This window comes from Dreissena polymorpha, chromosome 3, assembly GCF_020536995.1.
Source record: "Dreissena polymorpha isolate Duluth1 chromosome 3, UMN_Dpol_1.0, whole genome shotgun sequence".
Classification (NCBI taxonomy): Eukaryota; Metazoa; Mollusca; class Bivalvia; order Myida; family Dreissenidae; genus Dreissena; species Dreissena polymorpha.
The window spans coordinates 122,243,740-122,263,256 of NC_068357.1; the positions used below are offsets into that span (position 1 = coordinate 122,243,740).

At 33.7% G+C, this 19,517-nt stretch overlaps 1 protein-coding gene and 1 long non-coding RNA gene across 3 annotated transcripts in view; both read right to left on the bottom strand.

Moving 5' to 3' along the window:
- The window catches only part of LOC127873603 (uncharacterized), a 35,132-nt gene that overhangs the window by 649 nt on the left and 14,966 nt on the right, over positions 1–19,517 (bottom strand). Inside the window, exons 1-4 of one of the 2 annotated variants that reach the window (XM_052417475.1) lie at positions 15,148–15,430; positions 11,897–12,035; positions 11,436–11,569; positions 10,623–11,082 (exon numbers count right to left, since the gene is read on the bottom strand). In XM_052417475.1, coding sequence (XP_052273435.1) covers positions 10,901–11,082; positions 11,436–11,569; positions 11,897–12,035; positions 15,148–15,295 — 603 coding nt within the window. In that variant the 5' untranslated portion in view covers positions 15,296–15,430 and the 3' untranslated portion in view covers positions 10,623–10,900. Of the gene's footprint in view, positions 1–10,622; positions 11,083–11,435; positions 11,570–11,896; positions 12,036–15,147 lie in introns of those variants that run through there. The other variant, XM_052417476.1, reaches the window with a different exon arrangement.
- Positions 241–4,018, bottom strand: LOC127873604 (uncharacterized). Its single transcript, XR_008046285.1, has 3 exons — positions 3,886–4,018; positions 635–773; positions 241–307 (listed from the first exon to the last, which is right to left on the bottom strand). It is a non-coding gene; the product is annotated as an uncharacterized LOC127873604 (long non-coding RNA).

Genomic DNA, 19,517 nt, shown 5'->3' on the forward strand with positions numbered 1-19,517 from the left:
ATTTAATATATGATTGTGTTGTTATTATAATGTGCCATGTTATCATTAATATAGCTGAAAAATACCTATTCTCACTATTTGTTGCATTCATTTAGTTTTCAAATGCGGTCCATGTTTTCTGTAGAATAGTTTACGTTTTCGGTGTTAAGTCTTAAAAAGGAGACCATGCTTACTTGTTGATTGCAGGATCTGCCCCTGTCGAGCTCGTTTTCGTTTTATGATACAACAGCAGACAACAGTTATCGACACCAGCACTATCAGACCGATCACGCCCCCAACAATTTTGCCGATAAAAAATCCGACATTTCTGAAATAAAAAAAACACATGAATCCGGTAAAAACACGCAAGTACTGTAAGTTGGTAGATTTAACATATGCTCAAACAAAAGCAAAAACAGTTAAATGTACATACATAAAACCAATGAAAACGCCTGTGATACAGACACTACTTTGGTATCGCCTTTACAAGTTTACTTAAAAGTTCTACTTTGCATGGAACTTACTTCACTGTAAAATGACATTCTGTAAAAGGTGAGTACATGACACTTATATTAACCTTTACGAGAATTCAACTCATATGATACAGGAACAGATCTGAATAAATTGCTTATAACAGTTATGATTGGATACAAACGTTTGCAAGTTAGTTGTATAGTTGACGGTGCAGCATTGAGTCCGATAGCTGAAGGTGCAACATCCCCAACTGCAGTATTGATACTCAGATCCAGAACCAAATGTTTTTTGTACGAAACACCACTCACCAGCTGTAACCTCTGTAAATAACATATGTTGATTTTATGATCCCAAAATTGCTTTAACAAATTTGAAATTAAAATGCATGTATTTTCCGTCCATAAATTACAAGACGATATGACAGGTTATACAATTGTTCAATTTTATAGAAGTTTGACTTTTTCCTAGAAATGTCGGAATTTTACTTTTGGACAGGACAAGAATACACATCAAACTGAAAAAAATACTTTGACAAATGCTCCATAATTTTGAGAGTACGTGAATCTGTTACCAAATATTAAGTGTTTATGATCAAACTTTGGGTGTGTGTGATTCATTGGGGTTAAATTAAAGAACTTTATCTGTTTGTACTAATTTCCGTCATTGCATTGACATGGAATAAAGAAGATACTCAAATATCCAGTAACTGTTCTCAATGGAATGTTGTTATACACCCTATTATAATGTGTGATGCTTATGTGGTTTTAGAAGTCAGACAATATATTTAATAAATAAATACTTACATTTCTTTTTAAGATAAATAGCGTAATGCTTTATAATCGTTTTTATGAGTATTGAGATATTAAAAGTTATAATTGTAATAGATAATTGTATTATTTAAAAACGGGTTGTTGTTTTAACATTTTAAATAATAATTTCATTTTTACAGCAGGTTACTTTTTAGTACATACGAATTGTTACGAATCGAAGTATTTGAGATATTTCGTAAGAACTGCATCCATGCATGAGTAGGGTTTGTTAACTAGCCTTCTTAAACACTGTTAACATGTACTGTTCATGCATACCTCAATAAGCACAGCTTTTGCACTAAGCGACACAGAAAGTATTATGTTATGAATGCATTAACATTAATAGTGTTATGTTTTTCGTTGTTTATCTTCTTTATAGTTTTTGCTTTTAAATATCCTCTTTTAAATGACCCCATCGATTCGTTCGTGTGACAGTCATAATAACACGTTAACATTAACATGTTAATTAATACGACGATGGTGCATTGTCAATTTATTTGAAAATGGAATGTCCTGATATAGAAACACGCTAAGTTACCATGTATTAAAAGGAAACTTGTTACGTTTGGTATACCTTATACTTCGTTAACTTTATCTCAAGCCATATTCATTTAGATTGCGTTGCAGTCCATACGCGTCAACAATTCAAAATGTTAACTCATAGAACGATATGTATATTGTAAACCTAAGTTGGATTTGTTAGAAGACATTCACAGTAAATTGTTATATCATGATAATTTAACACGTAGATTAGCAATGTTTAACGATAAAACATGTTTAATTGAGGATAAAAACTTAGAAAATGCTACCTCAAGGAATCTGCGTTTTTTATCGCGTTTGTTTTCTTGTTGTTAACTTTTATATAATGATGAAAGTATATACCTCGTTTATTTTTCAGTTTAGAGTTACAATGTCAAATGTTAAAAAGCCATATATGTTAATTCTGTATTTATATATAATCATAATTGTACTCGTACGATAACTAACATAAACATGTGTTTTCCAGCGACATAGAACATCATGCATCATCATTTCCTTGAAAGGTCTGGCCGTTTAGGTAAAATGAGGGACGACTGCACAGAGATCCTCCGCCAAACAGGTATGTTTTGGGCTGCTGGGAGTAGATCTTCAGTTTAAGATTTGTTCCACTGTGATCTGAATCGAGCCAGCTCTTCCGCCATCAGTTCCTCAGCCTTACTTTTCAGTCGGTTGATGGCGATGCGTAGCATTTCTTTGCTTCAGAGATGATGAGGCTGATTTTGCGGTATTACTCACTTAGCTCGAAGCTGCCAAATTTCGTAAGATGGGTATACCAGAGATGAGGTCGATACCTTTTACCAATATTCTCTTCAAATATGTTTTGTATAGCGGCGTCGTTGCTGCAGTCGTTGCATTTCATACATGCTTAAGCCGCCCAGATGGTACTTTTTCCTTTCGGGAGATTTTTCCTGCATTCAGACAACGCGCTGCCTCCTCACCGTTGCCTTTGGTATGGTCAGAATTTAGTTGTTTGTGCGCTTCTGGTCGGGAATCGTTCTGAAGTATGGTTTATGCGGGTATGTATAGCGGTCGCTGCAGTATTTGGTCCATCTGTTCAGGACTGCATTACGGTCGGCCCGGAGGTTCCCGTCAGCGTTGGCTATAACATTGGTTATCGACTGGCTGTTCTTCGTGTGGGTATTGTCAGTTATGTATGCCTTCATTTGCTGCCTGAGGTAACCGGTTTGTTTAATGTTGATAAATTGCACCTTACATTCATGCTTTGCTTCTTTTGTCTTTTTTCTTACATACTTGTATAGCTTTCCGGTATACTTATCTAGAATAGCGGATGGTGTTCTTCTTATTCCTCAAGTGTCTTCTTTTATCCCGTTCCATCATCTTTATCGCCACTAGTGACCTGTTATTCCTTTTCTTATGAACAAGAACTTATTTGGCTGATGATAACTAGACTGTTTTGATGTTGTTTGTGATGGTGTCGAGGTCATTGTCTATGACGTTTCGGTTGAATAGGCGACATAAAAAATGGTCTGTTCACAGAATGTTTGGGATTTGTTTAGTGAACAAAACGTTTTGACCCTGAAGGTTACGCATATATGATTACAAATACATTTATATCAATATATATTTCAACGGCATGGTATTTGCATCTAGCATCGCATCTCCGCATTCTGCAAATTATATTCAAACGATTTATACAAAGCTTATATGTGACATACATTGTATATATGTATAATGGGTAATTAAAGGTATCAAATATTGAAATTTAAATATTATCGAATATGTTCAATGTTTCCCGTGTCACGACCCTAAATTTTACTATTGGTGTTGATTTCATTTCTCTATATAATTGGTATAAACTTTTTGAAAATAAAGAAACGATAATCCAATAATACAGTACGCAGAGAAAATATGTTGTTGTCCGTATATGTTTTTTTTCACAACTTCTGATCAGAGAATATAATATACACATTTGAACGTGTAACTGCAGCAATCGTAATACATGTTTTGTTGTTGTTTTTTCGAATTAAAATTGAGAACCATCTAACAAAACAACCATCTTAACGTTTAAACTATTTGTGATAAATTTTTAAAGCATATCAACTAATTACAAAACTCAACTTACCGTATATTCCGACAGTAAAAACTAATAACGTCTGTAACGTTAACATATCCATTTTCGTGTATATCTTAACTGATTTTGTATCATTAAATGCATTCAAAATAACAAAAACTTCAAGTAGTGTATTCAAAGCGGTTATCACAAAATACATGTGCAGTCGTCCGCATATAAATCGCTTAGTCTGTTGAAGTGAGTAGCAAAGCGCATCGTTCTGTTTCGAACCACAACTTATAATAACAAACCTACGTAAAACATTTTAAACGATTACAGTACGTTTACATGCACAAGTTAGATATAAGCGCTTCACTGCGCACATCTACACTGTTTTGTAATGATATAAGTTTTAAGTTAATTGCGCGATAGATTTACACGTAGTTTGCCTACTTTATTGACTTGCTATAGGACAAACACGTATATAGGTTATACACAATTTTATCAATAATTAATCAATGTTACTTGAATTATTATATGCATGCTTTGCATAGACTATTCTAGCAGGATTGTTAAAACCACTATCAAGGTTGTATTCAAAAAGTCAGATTTGTGAAAGTTTATATTAAAAATCAAATATGTTTATTCAACTGAGATATACTCTTGTCTAAGTAAATGATGTAAAGCAGCTGTTATGTTTTATACTTATATTTAAGATTGTCACGGTGAATTTATAAATTGTCAATAACACCGGTTACTGGCGTATTTATTTTAGAATAGCATGAAGTAATTTAAAAGAAAATGTTATGTTATTTCACAGAATTCTAACAAGAATGATAACATTATAATTAACTGTATGGGTGGCTATATGTTGAACTATTGGCATTAGAACTGCATTTTTTCTACTAGCAAGTAAACCGTATATGGAATAAGGCAAATACAATGACATTGATTAAGGCACTTACATATGCATTAAACCGTTAGGTGAATAGCATACTATATTGATAAAGAACATCAGCTTGCAGTAACAGTTTAAGTGTTGAAACGGAATACTAAGTTGACACTTTCAACACAAATGTGATGTATAACTTGCGATGACATGCTTTCCAATTACACTTTATTATTTTATGAATAATGGTTTCTAAAATAAAATAATGTGTATGTCAATTTGGGTTTGTTTTATAAATATGAAGCAAAATATCAGGGAGGAGGCAGAACATTGGTGCTTTTTAAGTCCACGTTACTATCCCTCTGCACTGGTCAACACATAAATGTCTACATATGTGAAGAAGTAAATATTTAAAAATTGAATATGGCCGAATGCAAATTTGCAGATGTGCCAAATTTGCCAATGAACTTTTAACTGTACTTTAATCCCAAACTGTCCAATTAGTTTTGTCAATATCCAACAGGTAATGCTCTTCCGCAAATCGAAGTTGTTTACGGTAATCAGCGTTATTAGAAGCATTTAAGTTCAAAATAAGGCTATATTTGCTGGTTATTTTAGACAAAACACAACCGCTTGATTGTGCGCTCTTACGCGAAATGAACATGAGGGAATTCGTGAATGGATTGGTTCACTCAACACACATGTACACATTTTTATGTATATATGACAAAACTGTGCCTTGAAGATTCAAACAAATATGTATAAGCATTTTACAGAATTAAACCGAAGTTTATATTTGTGATTGACAACGCTAAGAGCCAGTGAAGATCAAGATCGAATGTTGCCGGTTTCCTATTTTAGGTACCCGTCACATGCAAAGTAATATGCATGGTAATACAGTATTAAAATAATCATTCCATCGCGTTTTACATGTATAAACATATTAAAATACAATTTTTGATGTATTGTTCAAAATAGTTTGCGAAAAGACCGGTCGATTAATGGGTGAATAGAGACAATGAATACACGGCAGATATTCAATGGTTTAAATGGAGAATTTCTCTGTTGTTGAAAACAAAATAGTAAACACAACGAGCTTGTTGTGTGACGTGTTGAAGTTCAGCTGCACAAACCGTTTAGTAAAGGCTACTTGAAGGTGGAAAGCGTGTGATGACAATACGTGGATGTCAGTAGATTGTTCAGCTGTCATCAAATTGTAATTATACAAAAAAATGCATGAACTATAATTTTCAAAAGATTTAATTGAATCACTCTCGAATTAAAATTGTGACCTTACCAAAGGGAACAAACAACTAATATATTTCATTTTCAAACAACTTTTTGTAAGTTTTACAGAACAAATGAAGTTAAATGAATATTAATTATTAAACTTTTAATTCGTGACTTTAGATATTTATACTATTTGACAAAACCTACCTTGTTTTCCAAAGGCTTTAACTAAGAACGTTTGTAACGTGTTTGAAATATTGATCAAATATGGTAAATTAAAATAAATTCACATTTGAGAACTAATCATGTAGTTTATGAAATGCGTATTATTTAAAATTGCATTTGCAATAAAGCGTAGACCAACAGCTTACCCATTAGCGAAGCCAGCTGAGCGCATCGTTTCTATTTTGAACAACATTAACTGATAACAAGTTTTATAAACCATACACGTAACTGCAATAATTAATAAATAACCATGTTATCATATAGCGTGATGAACAATCTGGAATTAATACACAAATGGTTTATATCCGGAAAGTATATGAATCACTCCATATTGTGAAATAACACCTGATTTTATATCAAATCTGAGAACATACGAGTTAAAACAACTAATTAACCTTCGCAAGAATATGTTTTTCAAGATACATTTTCTTTGTCAGAACCTGCTTATAATTTATACCTATCCTTAACCATTTGCAATGTTCATATCGTTAATACTTACCCCTGAATGGGTTTTCAACAATACTTCTTCGTTTGTCTTTGTAATCGTGCATTTTAATGATCATCCGCTTTATTTACATCTGGTATGTTTACATATAAATTTAACAGTTTAATAATGAAAACGAGACACAACTAGTTTATTGCTTAACTGCATAGGGTTATAACGCCTAACAACGAAAATACTATCGCGATGGCACGGCCCTGTGAAATAATGACAACGAAACAGTACGGCATTGATAACCCGATATTTCAAAAAAATTTACGCGACAAAGCAATTATTATACAGAAATATTACTCCATGTTGGATAAAGTCGATGCCTGGTTTAAAAGATGGCGCACGCAAATAAACGACTCTCATGCATTTTCGAAACCAATGTCAGCAAAATACAACGTGTAACTTAAACATATGAGAGCACACTTAAGACTTAACGGACAGTTATTAATAATTGATAATACACAATTATTTCAGATACGCATGACCTCTCCGTCACCGCTTAACATAAAGCTATAACAACAAACGGACTAAAGTGTAATAGCTTAAATTATCTCCTCGTTTGTTTAAAGCACCCTACATGCATTTATTGCTTCGCTCTTTGATTATTACACTCTTCTTTTATTCATTTTTATTTGTATTTAGTTCCTTTTTTTTCTGTCTCGTTCCCTCGGTTTAGTAATTCGTTCCCACGGCATATTTTAGTCGTTACCACAAGTTAGTTAGTCGATCCCTCGAGTAAAAAAGTCGAAGGAACGTGATAGAATTAAGGCTTATGTGCACCTCTATGCCAGCGTAGTATACACCATATTTTATACCATCAGTGTTATCCCTGTGATGGATTTTAATTGAGGGGTTATGGTATACAAAACATAGAAATTTGACACTTTACAACAGCGCGAGTTGAGCCTTCCTTGGTGTTTATAAATATGCGTCATATTTTGTAATTATTGACAACGTGGAGTAGCAGACTACACCGCAAGACACAATTTCGGGAATGCTACGCTGTGGGACAGCGTTGTTAAGATGCCTGACAATATGTTACAAATAAGGTATTTAAGTGGGACTTTTTTTCACTATAAGGGATTCTTCCGTATGTGTGCAAAAATTACGTTACAATTTGCCTTACGAAACACCAAACGTCGTTTAATGCGCAGATCAGAACTGAGACCTTGCAATTACGCATTGCAACCGGGAGATTCCGAAACATGAAGGCTAACTAGAGGATGTGCAAGGCACCAAATAAAATCGAATCAGAATACACGTATGATATAGTGTGAGGTGTGGTACAATTTGGACAGGCATCATCCTATCTGTTGATTGTATCGAGCTTTATGTCAGTATAATTAATCATAGGATGAGATTCAAGATTGACTATGTCAGTACTTTCAGATTCTTGCTTTCTTTCAGATAATTGTCTTTCGGAAAAAAAACTATATGCACTGTTTGATTTCTTTAGAATGTTGCTTGAGATACAGTTTGCAAAGCATCCGATGATAAACGCGCTACTTTGGTAAATAATTGTTCAATTCTATCGACGATTGTTTATTTATCTTCTGAACTTCATCAGATCGGAAATGTACAAGCACATGTTTAATTTCATCATATGTTCGATAACTGGTAGTATGTAATGGCTAATCAAACAGATAATTGTTAAGAAGATAATAAACTGACACTTTGATATCTTGATTTATATAGGAAACTCAAATGCTAAATAAAGATAATTTCAAATTATCAAGCTCATATTTGGGTAATAATTATTGAAATAGAGTAGTTCAATATTGCATCAGGTCTTTTGTTTATAATTGAATTGTTTCATTGTTCGTTTTGTTTTTCATCACTCGTTGTGCACGAGTATGATGTTATCAGATGAGAGAAATGTTAACTGTATTACATGTAACTTGAAACAAAAATACCAAGAACAAAAATTGACCCGAGTCCACTTTCGAACGAAAGAGACTTTATCCAAAGTCGGTATCATTACCTAAGTATTTGTATTAGTCGACAGTGCAACCAAATGTGCAGTTAGTAACAATATCCAATTCGAACCAAGCGTTGATTTGTGCCGGATATAATGTGTTGGTTAAACGTAATTTGCAGTTCATTTTTTTTTGAAAGCTAGCTGCTTATGTTCATACTATCAGATGCTTTATAAGGCTATCGCAACTAGATTGATCACACAATTCATTCAAAACTGTCATCAATATATATGTGTCTTCTGCGGTTTAATTTGGTTGAAATATAAATTTGTCGACAAATACATATGTACGGCAAGTTATGGTCCACACGTATTGACTTATTATAATGTTGATGATTGTTAAACAAGACACTTTCATTTAGGGGCTGGGAAATACATATTATCTGATTCAATATTTTCGGCAACCATAGTACATACATTAATATCAAGCCTCGTCTGAACTTATGTAAATCTTCTTTGTAGAAAGTATTTTAAAAGTTTAAAAAAAAGTACAATTCAAATGTTTATGACATAAACCTTAAATATATTCAGCACGGTCGCTGAATGTGTAAGTAAAGACAGCTTTATGGATATCAAATATGTCATCAAACATTATAAGATTCAATTTGTCCGTTATAAAAGTTGGGGTGTAAACAATACTAACTCCGTCAAGTCTTTCAAACATGGTTGTTAATTCAAATAATATTTTTGCCTGTACTCGTGTGTCTTATGAATAGATGTCGTTGCAGGAAATTAAAATGATCCGTAACACAAAATTGTGGCTTTGTGTCGTATGAACGAATCTCCACTAAAACTAAATTTAGATTCACATCGTACATGAATGATATACATGCTGGCGAATTCGACTGTACAGACATTTTCGATTTTAGAATTAAATATCTGGCTTATTTCGCATTGTGCGACACATGTTCTTCTTAACTTTTATTTGAATTTGTATTGACATATATGTATAATACGTTTTTTACAAATGTTATATACATTCATAAATAATCAAGATTTCTAAATTCCAATACAATACATCAATACAAATTTACGTATCGGAGCTGAAAATGTATTTTTGTCATTTTTAAGTAACTGTGACATTCACTTCAAAAGTCTTGATTCAAGCTTGCTATATCAAACTTATCGTCATAATTGATTTATAATTCAGGGGACATAATCCTTTAGGACTCTAAGCACTTAGGTTGCTTCTTAGTGTTGTTGATATGTATATGCCACACAAAAATGTCTCCAAATTGATGATTTGATGTAAACTATTGCGGTTCAAAGTTGTCAGGGTAATTTGGTATGTTATCGAAACTGGCCGATATATTCTGCAAATAAACACCATTACCAAGTTTCCTGATAATCCAATTTAAGCAGCTTGAGTTGCTGAGAGGACATTGTTCCCCTGGGGGACTACCGCCCGCCTGCTACTTTCTTATTATAAGAATATTCGTACACAATACGAATACCATAATGCAACGTTATGGTAAACAGTGCAACGTTTTTGCAATTTACGCATAGGAAAAATGAAAAAAAAAATTCGTTACTGTGCGGTTTTGCCATAAATAAACTGGTGAACCTGTTTCTCTGTGTGATTTTTTTAACATTTGTAAGGCGTTAATTCAAGTTTGGATCATATTTAAATTGTGATTTATATTATGACACTTTTCTTACATAAACGACAAACATGTGCTTATAAAAATTTCTCTCATGTTTTAGCATTTAACATCTCAATCTTTAATTAGTTTTACAGACGGTCATAAATGCTCGAATTCTTTGTCACAAGTGTAAAGACAGCTATACGTCAAAAGCATACACCATTGGAAACACTTTATCATGTCGTTTTATAAATAAATTGTCATTTATCTCCTTTAAATGGTATTATGTTCATGTAAAAACTCAACAATCTTCAAAGAAAAAAATCAAGGCAGAAACAGGTACAACGACATTGAAGAACGGACATGTTATACGTAATACATCGGCAAATACTGTCAAACCTTAATATTTATTCGTTCCTAAGAAAAAATACAATAAGCAAATAAATTCACTATATATTTCAAAACGTTTTAAATGAATTACAATTCCAGTCGTTTGAAGATGCCAATAAATTTATGTGTTTACACTGGATTAAACTTCCTCTTTTAAATGTATTTGGTATAGAAAGTATTGAGTCGACAGTACACAGTAAGGAAAAAAAAAACAGTCTATAATATGTTGATTAATATATTCACTTGTTCACATACATGATGTTGACAAGTGTAACATCACTGTTAGTGAAGAATAAGTCTAATCAATGCGTGAAACCTTTGTTCACTTCCTCATATGGGGGCGGTCGCCAAGGCTGCGTTGGCTGAGTGGGTGCTGACATGTAACCAGGCACCATATTGGTTGTCTGAATGGGGTAAGGCTGGTATGGTTGTTGTGCGTATACCATTTCTGTACCGGGGGTACCGAATACGGGTTCTTGGCCATCTGTAACCGACGAACTTTTCTATGTGTTTCACCGTATTTAATTATGTAAAACTTCACAATAATAAACACATAAACATAGTATACCGTTTTCACGACAACTCAATTAAAATTGAGTTAAACTATATTAACAAGAGTGTTGCTATTTATGATAACATGTTGCGTTCATATGTTCTATGAAAATTGATTTAATATATGATTGTGTTGTTATTATAATGTGCCATGTTATCATTAATATAGCTGAAAAATACCTATTCTCACTATTTGTTGCATTCATTTAGTTTTCAAATGCGGTCCATGTTTTCCATGTTTTCAACGTTTTCGGTGTTAAGTCTTAAAAAGGAGACCATGCTTACTTGTTGATTGCAGGATCTGCCCCTGTCGAGCTCGTTTTCGTTTTATGATACAACAGCAGACAACAATTATCGACACCAGCACTATCAGACCGATCACGCCCCCAACAATTTTGCCGATAAAAAATCCGACATTTCTGAAATAAAAAAAACACATGAATCCGGTAAAAACACGCAAGTACTGTAAGTTGGTAGATTTAACATATGCTCAAACAAAAGCAAAAACAGTTAAATGTACATACATAAAACCAATGAAAACGCCTGTGATACAGACACTACTTTGGTATCGCCTTTACAAGTTTACTTAAAAGTTCTACTTTGCATGGAACTTACTTCACTGTAAAATGACATTCTGTAAAAGGTGAGTACATGACACTTATATTAACCTTTACGAGAATTCAACTCATATGATACAGGAACAGATCTGAATAAATTGCTTATAACAGTTATGATTGGATACAAACGTTTGCAAGTTAGTTGTATAGTTGACGGTGCAGCATTGAGTCCGATAGCTGAAGGTGCAACATCCCCAACTGCAGTATTGATACTCAGATCCAGAACCAAATGTTTTTTGTACGAAACACCACTCACCAGCTGTAACCTCTGTAAATAACATATGTTGATTTTATGAACCCAAAATTGCTTTAACAAATTTGAAATTAAAATGCATGTATTTTCCGTCCATAAATTACAAGACGATATGACAGGTTATACAATTGTTCAATCTTATAGAAGTTTGACTTTTTCCTAGAAATGTCGGAATTTTACTTTTGGACAGGACAAGAATACACATCAAACTGAAAAAAATACTTTGACAAATGCTCCATAATTTTGAGAGTACGTGAATCTGTTACCAAATATTAAGTGTTTATGATCAAACTTTGGGTGTGTGTGATTCATTGGGGTTAAATTAAAGAACTTTATCTGTTTGTACTAATTTCCGTCATTGCATTGACATGGAATAAAGAAGATACTCAAATATCCAGTAACTGTTCTCAATGGAATGTTGTTATACACCCTATTATAATGTGTGATGCTTATGTGGTTTTAGAAGTCAGACAATATATTTAATAAATAAATACTTACATTTCTTTTTAAGATAAATAGCGTAATGCTTTATAATCGTTTTTATGAGTATTGAGATATTAAAAGTTATAATTGTAATAGATAATTGTATTATTTAAAAACGGGTTGTTGTTTTAACATTTTAAATAATAATTTCATTTTTACAGCAGGTTACTTTTTAGTACATACGAATTGTTACGAATCGAAGTATTTGAGATATTTCGTAAGAACTGCATCCATGCATGAGTAGGGTTTGTTAACTAGCCTTCTTAAACACTGTTAACATGTACTGTTCATGCATACCTCAATAAGCACAGCTTTTGCACTAAGCGACACAGAAAGTATTATGTTATGAATGCATTAACATTAATAGTGTTATGTTTTTCGTTGTTTATCTTCTTTATAGTTTTTGCTTTTAAATATCCTCTTTTAAATGACCCCATCGATTCGTTCGTGTGACAGTCATAATAACACGTTAACATTAACATGTTAATTAATACGACGATGGTGCATTGTCAATTTATTTGAAAATGGAATGTCCTGATATAGAAACACGCTAAGTTACCATGTATTAAAAGGAAACTTGTTACGTTTGGTATACCTTATACTTCGTTAACTTTATCTCAAGCCATATTCATTTAGATTGCGTTGCAGTCCATACGCGTCAACAATTCAAAATGTAAACTCATAGAACGATATGTATATTGTAAACCTAAGTTGGATTTGTTAGAAGACATTCACAGTAAATTGTTATATCATGATAATTTAACACGTAGATTAGCAATGTTTAACGATAAAACATGTTAAATTGAGGATAAAAACTTAGAAAATGCTACCTCAAGGAATCTGCGTTTTTTATCGCGTTTGTTTTCTTGTTGTTAACTTTTATATAATGATGAAAGTATATACCTCGTTTATTTTTCAGTTTAGAGTTACAATGTCAAATGTTAAAAAGCCATATATGTTAATTCTGTATTTATATATAATCATAATTGTACTCGTACGATAACTAACATAAACATGTGTTTTCCAGCGACATAGAACATCATGCATCATCATTTCCTTGAAAGGTCTGGCCGTTTAGGTAAAATGAGGGACGACTGCACAGAGATCCTCCGCCAAACAGGTATGTTTTGGGCTGCTGGGAGTAGATCTTCAGTTTAAGATTTGTTCCACTGTGCTCTGAATCGAGCCAGCTCTTCCGCCATCAGTTCCTCAGCCTTACTTTTCAGTCGGTTGATGGCGATGCGTAGCATTTCTTTGCTTCAGAGATGATGAGGCTGATTTTGCGGTATTACTCACTTAGCTCGAAGCTGCCAAATTTCGTAAGATGGGTATACCAGAGATGAGGTCGATACCTTTTACCAATATTCTCTTCAAATATGTTTTGTATAGCGGCGTCGTTGCTGCAGTCGTTGCATTTCATACATGCTTAAGCCGCCCAGATGGTACTTTTTCCTTTCCGGAGATTTTTCCTGCATTCAGACAACGCGCTGCCTCCTCACCGTTGCCTTTGGTATGGTCAGAATTTAGTTGTTTGTGCGCTTCTGGTCGGGAATCGTTCTGAAGTATGGTTTATGCGGGTATGTATAGCGGTCGCTGCAGTATTTGGTCCATCTGTTCAGGACTGCATTACGGTCGGCCCGGAGGTTCCCGTCAGCGTTGGCTATAACATTGGTTATCGACTGGCTGTTCTTCGTGTGGGTATTGTCAGTTATGTATGCCTTCATCTGCTGCCTGAGGTAACCTGTTTGTTTAATGTTGATAAATTGCACCTTACATTCATGCTTTGCTTCTTTTGTCTTTTTTCTTACATACTTGTATAGCTTTCCGGTATACTTATCTAGAATAGCGGATGGTGTTCTTCTTATTCCTCAAGTGTCTTCTTTTATCCCGTTCCATCATCTTTATCGCCACTAGTGACCTGTTATTCCTTTTCTTATGAACAAGAACTTATTTGGCTGATGATAACTAGACTGTTTTGATGTTGTTTGTGATGGTGTCGAGGTCATTGTCTATGACGTTTCGGTTGAATAGGCGACATAAAAAATGGTCTGTTCACAGAATGTTTGGGATTTGTTTAGTGAACAAAACGTTTTGACCCTGAAGGTTACGCATATATGATTAAAAATACATTTATATCAATATATATTTCAACGGCATGGTATTTGCATCTAGCATCGCATCTCCGCATTCTGCAAATTATATTCAAACGATTTATACAAAGCTTATATGTGACATACATTGTATATATGTATAATGGGTAATTAAAGGTATCAAATATTGAAATTTAAATATAATCGAATATGTTCAATGTTTCCCGTGTCACGACCCTAAATTTTACTATTGGTGTTGATTTCATTTCTCTATATAATTGGTATAAACTTTTTGAAAATAAAGAAACGATAATCCAATAATACAGTACGCAGAGAAAATATGTTGTTGTCCGTATATGTTTTTTTTCACAACTTCTGATCAGAGAATATAATATACACATTTGAACGTGTAACTGCAGCAATCGTAATACATGTTTTGTTGTTGTTTTTTCGAATTAAAATTGAGAACCATCTAACAAAACAACCATCTTAACGTTTAAACTATTTGTGATAAATTTTTAAAGCATATCAACTAATTACAAAACTCAACTTACCGTATATTCCGACAGTAAAAACTAATAACGTCTGTAACGTTAACATATCCATTTTCGTGTATATCTTAACTGATTTTGTATCATTAAATGCATTCAAAATAACAAAAACTTCAAGTAGTGTATTCAAAGCGGTTATCACAAAATACATGTGCAGTCGTCCGCATATAAATCGCTTAGTCTGTTGAAGTGAATAGCAAAGCGCATCGTTCTGTTTCGAACCACAACTTATAATAACAAACCTACGTAAAACATTTTAAACGATTACAGTACGTTTACATGCACAAGTTAGATATAAGCGCTTCACTGCGCACATCTACACTGTTTTGTAATGATATAAGTTTTAAGTTAATTGCGCGATAGATTTACACGTAGTTTGCCTACTTTATTGACTTGCTATAGGACAAACACGTATATAGGTTATACACAATTTTATCAATAATTAATCAATGTTACTTGAATTAATATATACATGCTTTGCATAAACTATTCTAGCAGGATTGTTAAAACCACTATCAAGGTTGTATTCAAAAAGTCAGATTTGTGAAAGTTTATATTAAAAATCAAATATGTGTATTCAACTGAGATATACTCTTGTCTAAGTAAATGATGTAAAGCAGCTGTTATGTTTTATACTTATATTTAAGATTGTCACGGTGAAATTATAAATTGTCAATAACACCGGTTACTGGCGTATTTATTTTAGAATAACATGAAGTAATTTAAAAGAAAATGTTATGTTATTTCACAGAATTCTAACAAGAATGATAACATTATAATTAACTGTATGGGTGGCTATATGTTGAACTATTGGCATTAGAAATGCATTTTTTCTACTAGCAAGTAAACCGTATATGGAATAAGGCAAATACAATGACATTGATTAAGGCACTTACATATGCATTAAACCGTTAGGTGAATAGCATACTATATTGATAAAGAACATCAGCTTGCAGTAACAGTTTAAGTGTTGAAACGGAATACTAAGTTGACACTTTCAACACAAATGTGATGTATAACTTGCGATGACATGCTTTCCAATTACACTTTATTATTTTATGAATAATGGTTTCTAAAATAAAATAATGTGTATGTCAATTTGGGGTTGTTTTATAAATATGAAGCAAAATATCAGGGAGGAGGCAGAACATTGGTGCTTTTTAAGTCCACGTTACTATCCCTCTGCACTGGTCAACACATAAATGTCTACATATGTGAAGAAGTAAATATTTAAAAATTGAATATGGCCGAATGCAAATTTGCAGATGTGCCAAATTTGCCAATGAACTTTTAACTGTACTTTAATCCCAAACTGTCCAATTAGTTTTGTCAATATCCAACAGGTAATGCTCTTCCGCAAATCGAAGTTGTTTACGGTAATCAGCGTTATTAGAAGCATTTAAGTTCAAAAGAAGGCTATATTTGCTGGTTATTTTAGACAAAACACAACCGCTTGATTGTGCGCTCTTACGCGAAATGAACATGAGGGAATTCGTGAATGGATTGGTTCACTCAACACACATGTACACATTTTTATGTATATATGACAAAACTGTGCCTTGAAGATTCAAACAAATATGTATAAGCATTTTACAGAATTAAACCGAAGTTAATATTTGTGATTGACCACGCTAAGAGCCAGTGAAGATCAAGATCGAATGTTGCCGGTTTCCTATTTTAGGTACCCGTCACATGCAAAGTAATATGCATGGTAATAAAGTATTAAAATAATCGTTCCATCGCGTTTTACATGTATAAACATATTAAAATACAATTTTTGATGTATTGTTCAAAATAGTTTGCGAAAAGACCGGTCGATTAATGGGTGAATAGAGACAATGAATACACGGCAGATAGAATGCAACATACAGCTATTCAATAATACCTAGTTTAATGATACAATCTGACAAAGTTGTTCAGAAAATGTAATATGCCACTCTGTTATTTTTAATTGTGATATGACCTATTGTGAAAAATGAAAAGTGTTGAATTATTCCAACGTAGTTTTTTTAAGTAAACCAGATTGTGTCCAGTAATCGTTATCGCTATTTGAGAAATAGAAAGATCCTGGTTTATGATATTTGCGTTTGTATTCAGTTTTTGAGTTCTTTCAATTATCTAGGATGGACAAAGACGAATGGATATATGGATAAAGAAAATGGCCGGCATACATACACAGACAAATAGCTGAATAGCTAAATACGTATACAAAGTGTGAGTATTAGATCACATGTGTCATCGAAATTTTTACTTCAATACTTCAGTTGTTATTGACTGTAGAACAGCAGAATCGACCGGAGAGACATACGGAAAACTTATAACGTAAACATGAAGTTTATTGACAGATCTAATGTACTGTTTACTTTAGTATGGTTAACATGGTTTACTTTTGGTATACAAATGGATCGTGTACCTGAACATGCCCTTTGTTAGTATACTACGTTTGATTCCAGTGTTTTCTAAGTCTTTGATGTGCTGCAGGACCATTTTTCCAGACGGACGGATTGACAGACGGACATGTACGGAGATATCTCCGATCCTCCCTCTCTTTAAAGACATATAATAAACACTTTGATTATTTCACCTAGTCACTTTTCCTTTTGTTTTATAAAAGCATTCATGTCTGTTGAAAAGTATCTTCATAGATCCTGAAAGTATCCTGCTATTCGCGACAGATCAGAAGCGGTCTATAATGCAGGTTGCACTAGCTAGTGTCATCTTAGTTGAAACCACACAATTTAAATTCGGTAAAGACTCGCGACTAGACTGGCGAAGGGATGTACTTTCTGGTTCAACATCCTTTGCTCAGTGTGTCGGCGCAGTATCATGGGCAATACTATTTTTCAATGGCAATTCTATTTAAGTAACGAGTTACACATTTTTCGCAAATACATGTATATGCACATATCGCTCTATCTGTTCTCCGATAGTCGTGACGATACAATATTAGTCATCTTCAAGTTCACCAGCACTCGAATAAATTCACCTAACTTTCACCAGGTGCAAACCAGAAATTCAAGAGAACTGGACCTCTTGGCCGTTAATCAGATAGACCAAATACAAATATGCAGTTGACTGTCAAGTTAATCGGAATTAGAGCTAATACTAGTTTCGAGACCAGACCACATACCAGACTTTGCTGCTAGAAATGGTTGTATGTATTTATGTATGTATGTATTTCTTTTGACCTTGCAGTCAAGGATAACCCATGAAAGTGCAATCAGGTCCTTTGGTTTTTGCTAAAGAGACAGCAAGAAGAAGAGACAGTATTGGGATACAAGAAATCCGGGCGCGATACCCTAGCTGTTTGTAAATAGATCCCTTGGTTCTTTAATGTGCTCAGTGTATAGCACCGATACACGCGAGAATTACCTGGGTTTCATACCAGTACATCTCTAGTTGGGTGGGAAACACTTCAAGCATTTCTTAAATTTCCAGTGCCCCGGCCGGGAATTCAACCGGGGACCTCTGGAATGGTTGACCAGAGTGATACCACTGGACCATCGCACCACCCATATTAATACATTTATAAATAAATGTATATGTTTGTATGAACGATAGTCAAATTCGACTGTAAGATTCCGATACGCATTAAGACAGAAGCAGTCAAAACAAAGCATTACCTCAACAGCGCAACTGCCTCTTCATATATTACACATACCGGTTTTCCGACCGTCCTTCTTATACCGCTTGCAACGACACCAATGAAACATATACCTCTCGCACTTTACTACAACTTGCGATACCATTATTACACAATAACCTCTTGCCCATCTGTCCGAGACATTGTTCTCGGCCCCTTTGGATTTTAAGTATGAGCATATCGTGTTCAGGTGAGCTGATAAAATCATCGCCAATGAAAAATCACCACTTTCATCTTCCAATTGGTTCATATCACAAAATACAACAGTTTATTAATAGTTATGTTAGATGAACGAGTACAGATTAAGGTACCGGCGTTCTACTTACGCATAAATTTGTAAGGAAAATTGGATAAACATGTACACACGTTATTCCAAGTGAATATGATATTTGGAATAAACTGTTTATCTTCCACGTGGTTAAAACACACATAGTGTGAACTTAAGACCAAGGAAAACAAGTCACATACCTAGCTGTTTTACACTTGTAATCATTCATTCTTTAAATTCCACATAAATAAGGGACACAAAAACATACACATCTACCTAAACGCCATTAATCTTCTTCTATTTCTACATCCCACCGATCAAACAGATTTGTCTACATAACTTCTGTTCTTCAAATGTTCAATACTTCATTAATCCCTACTCGCATAATAACCGAGCTTAAAATGCTATAACAATATGTTTATTCCCATAAAATCAATCCGTTACTGTATCATTGCTTATTAA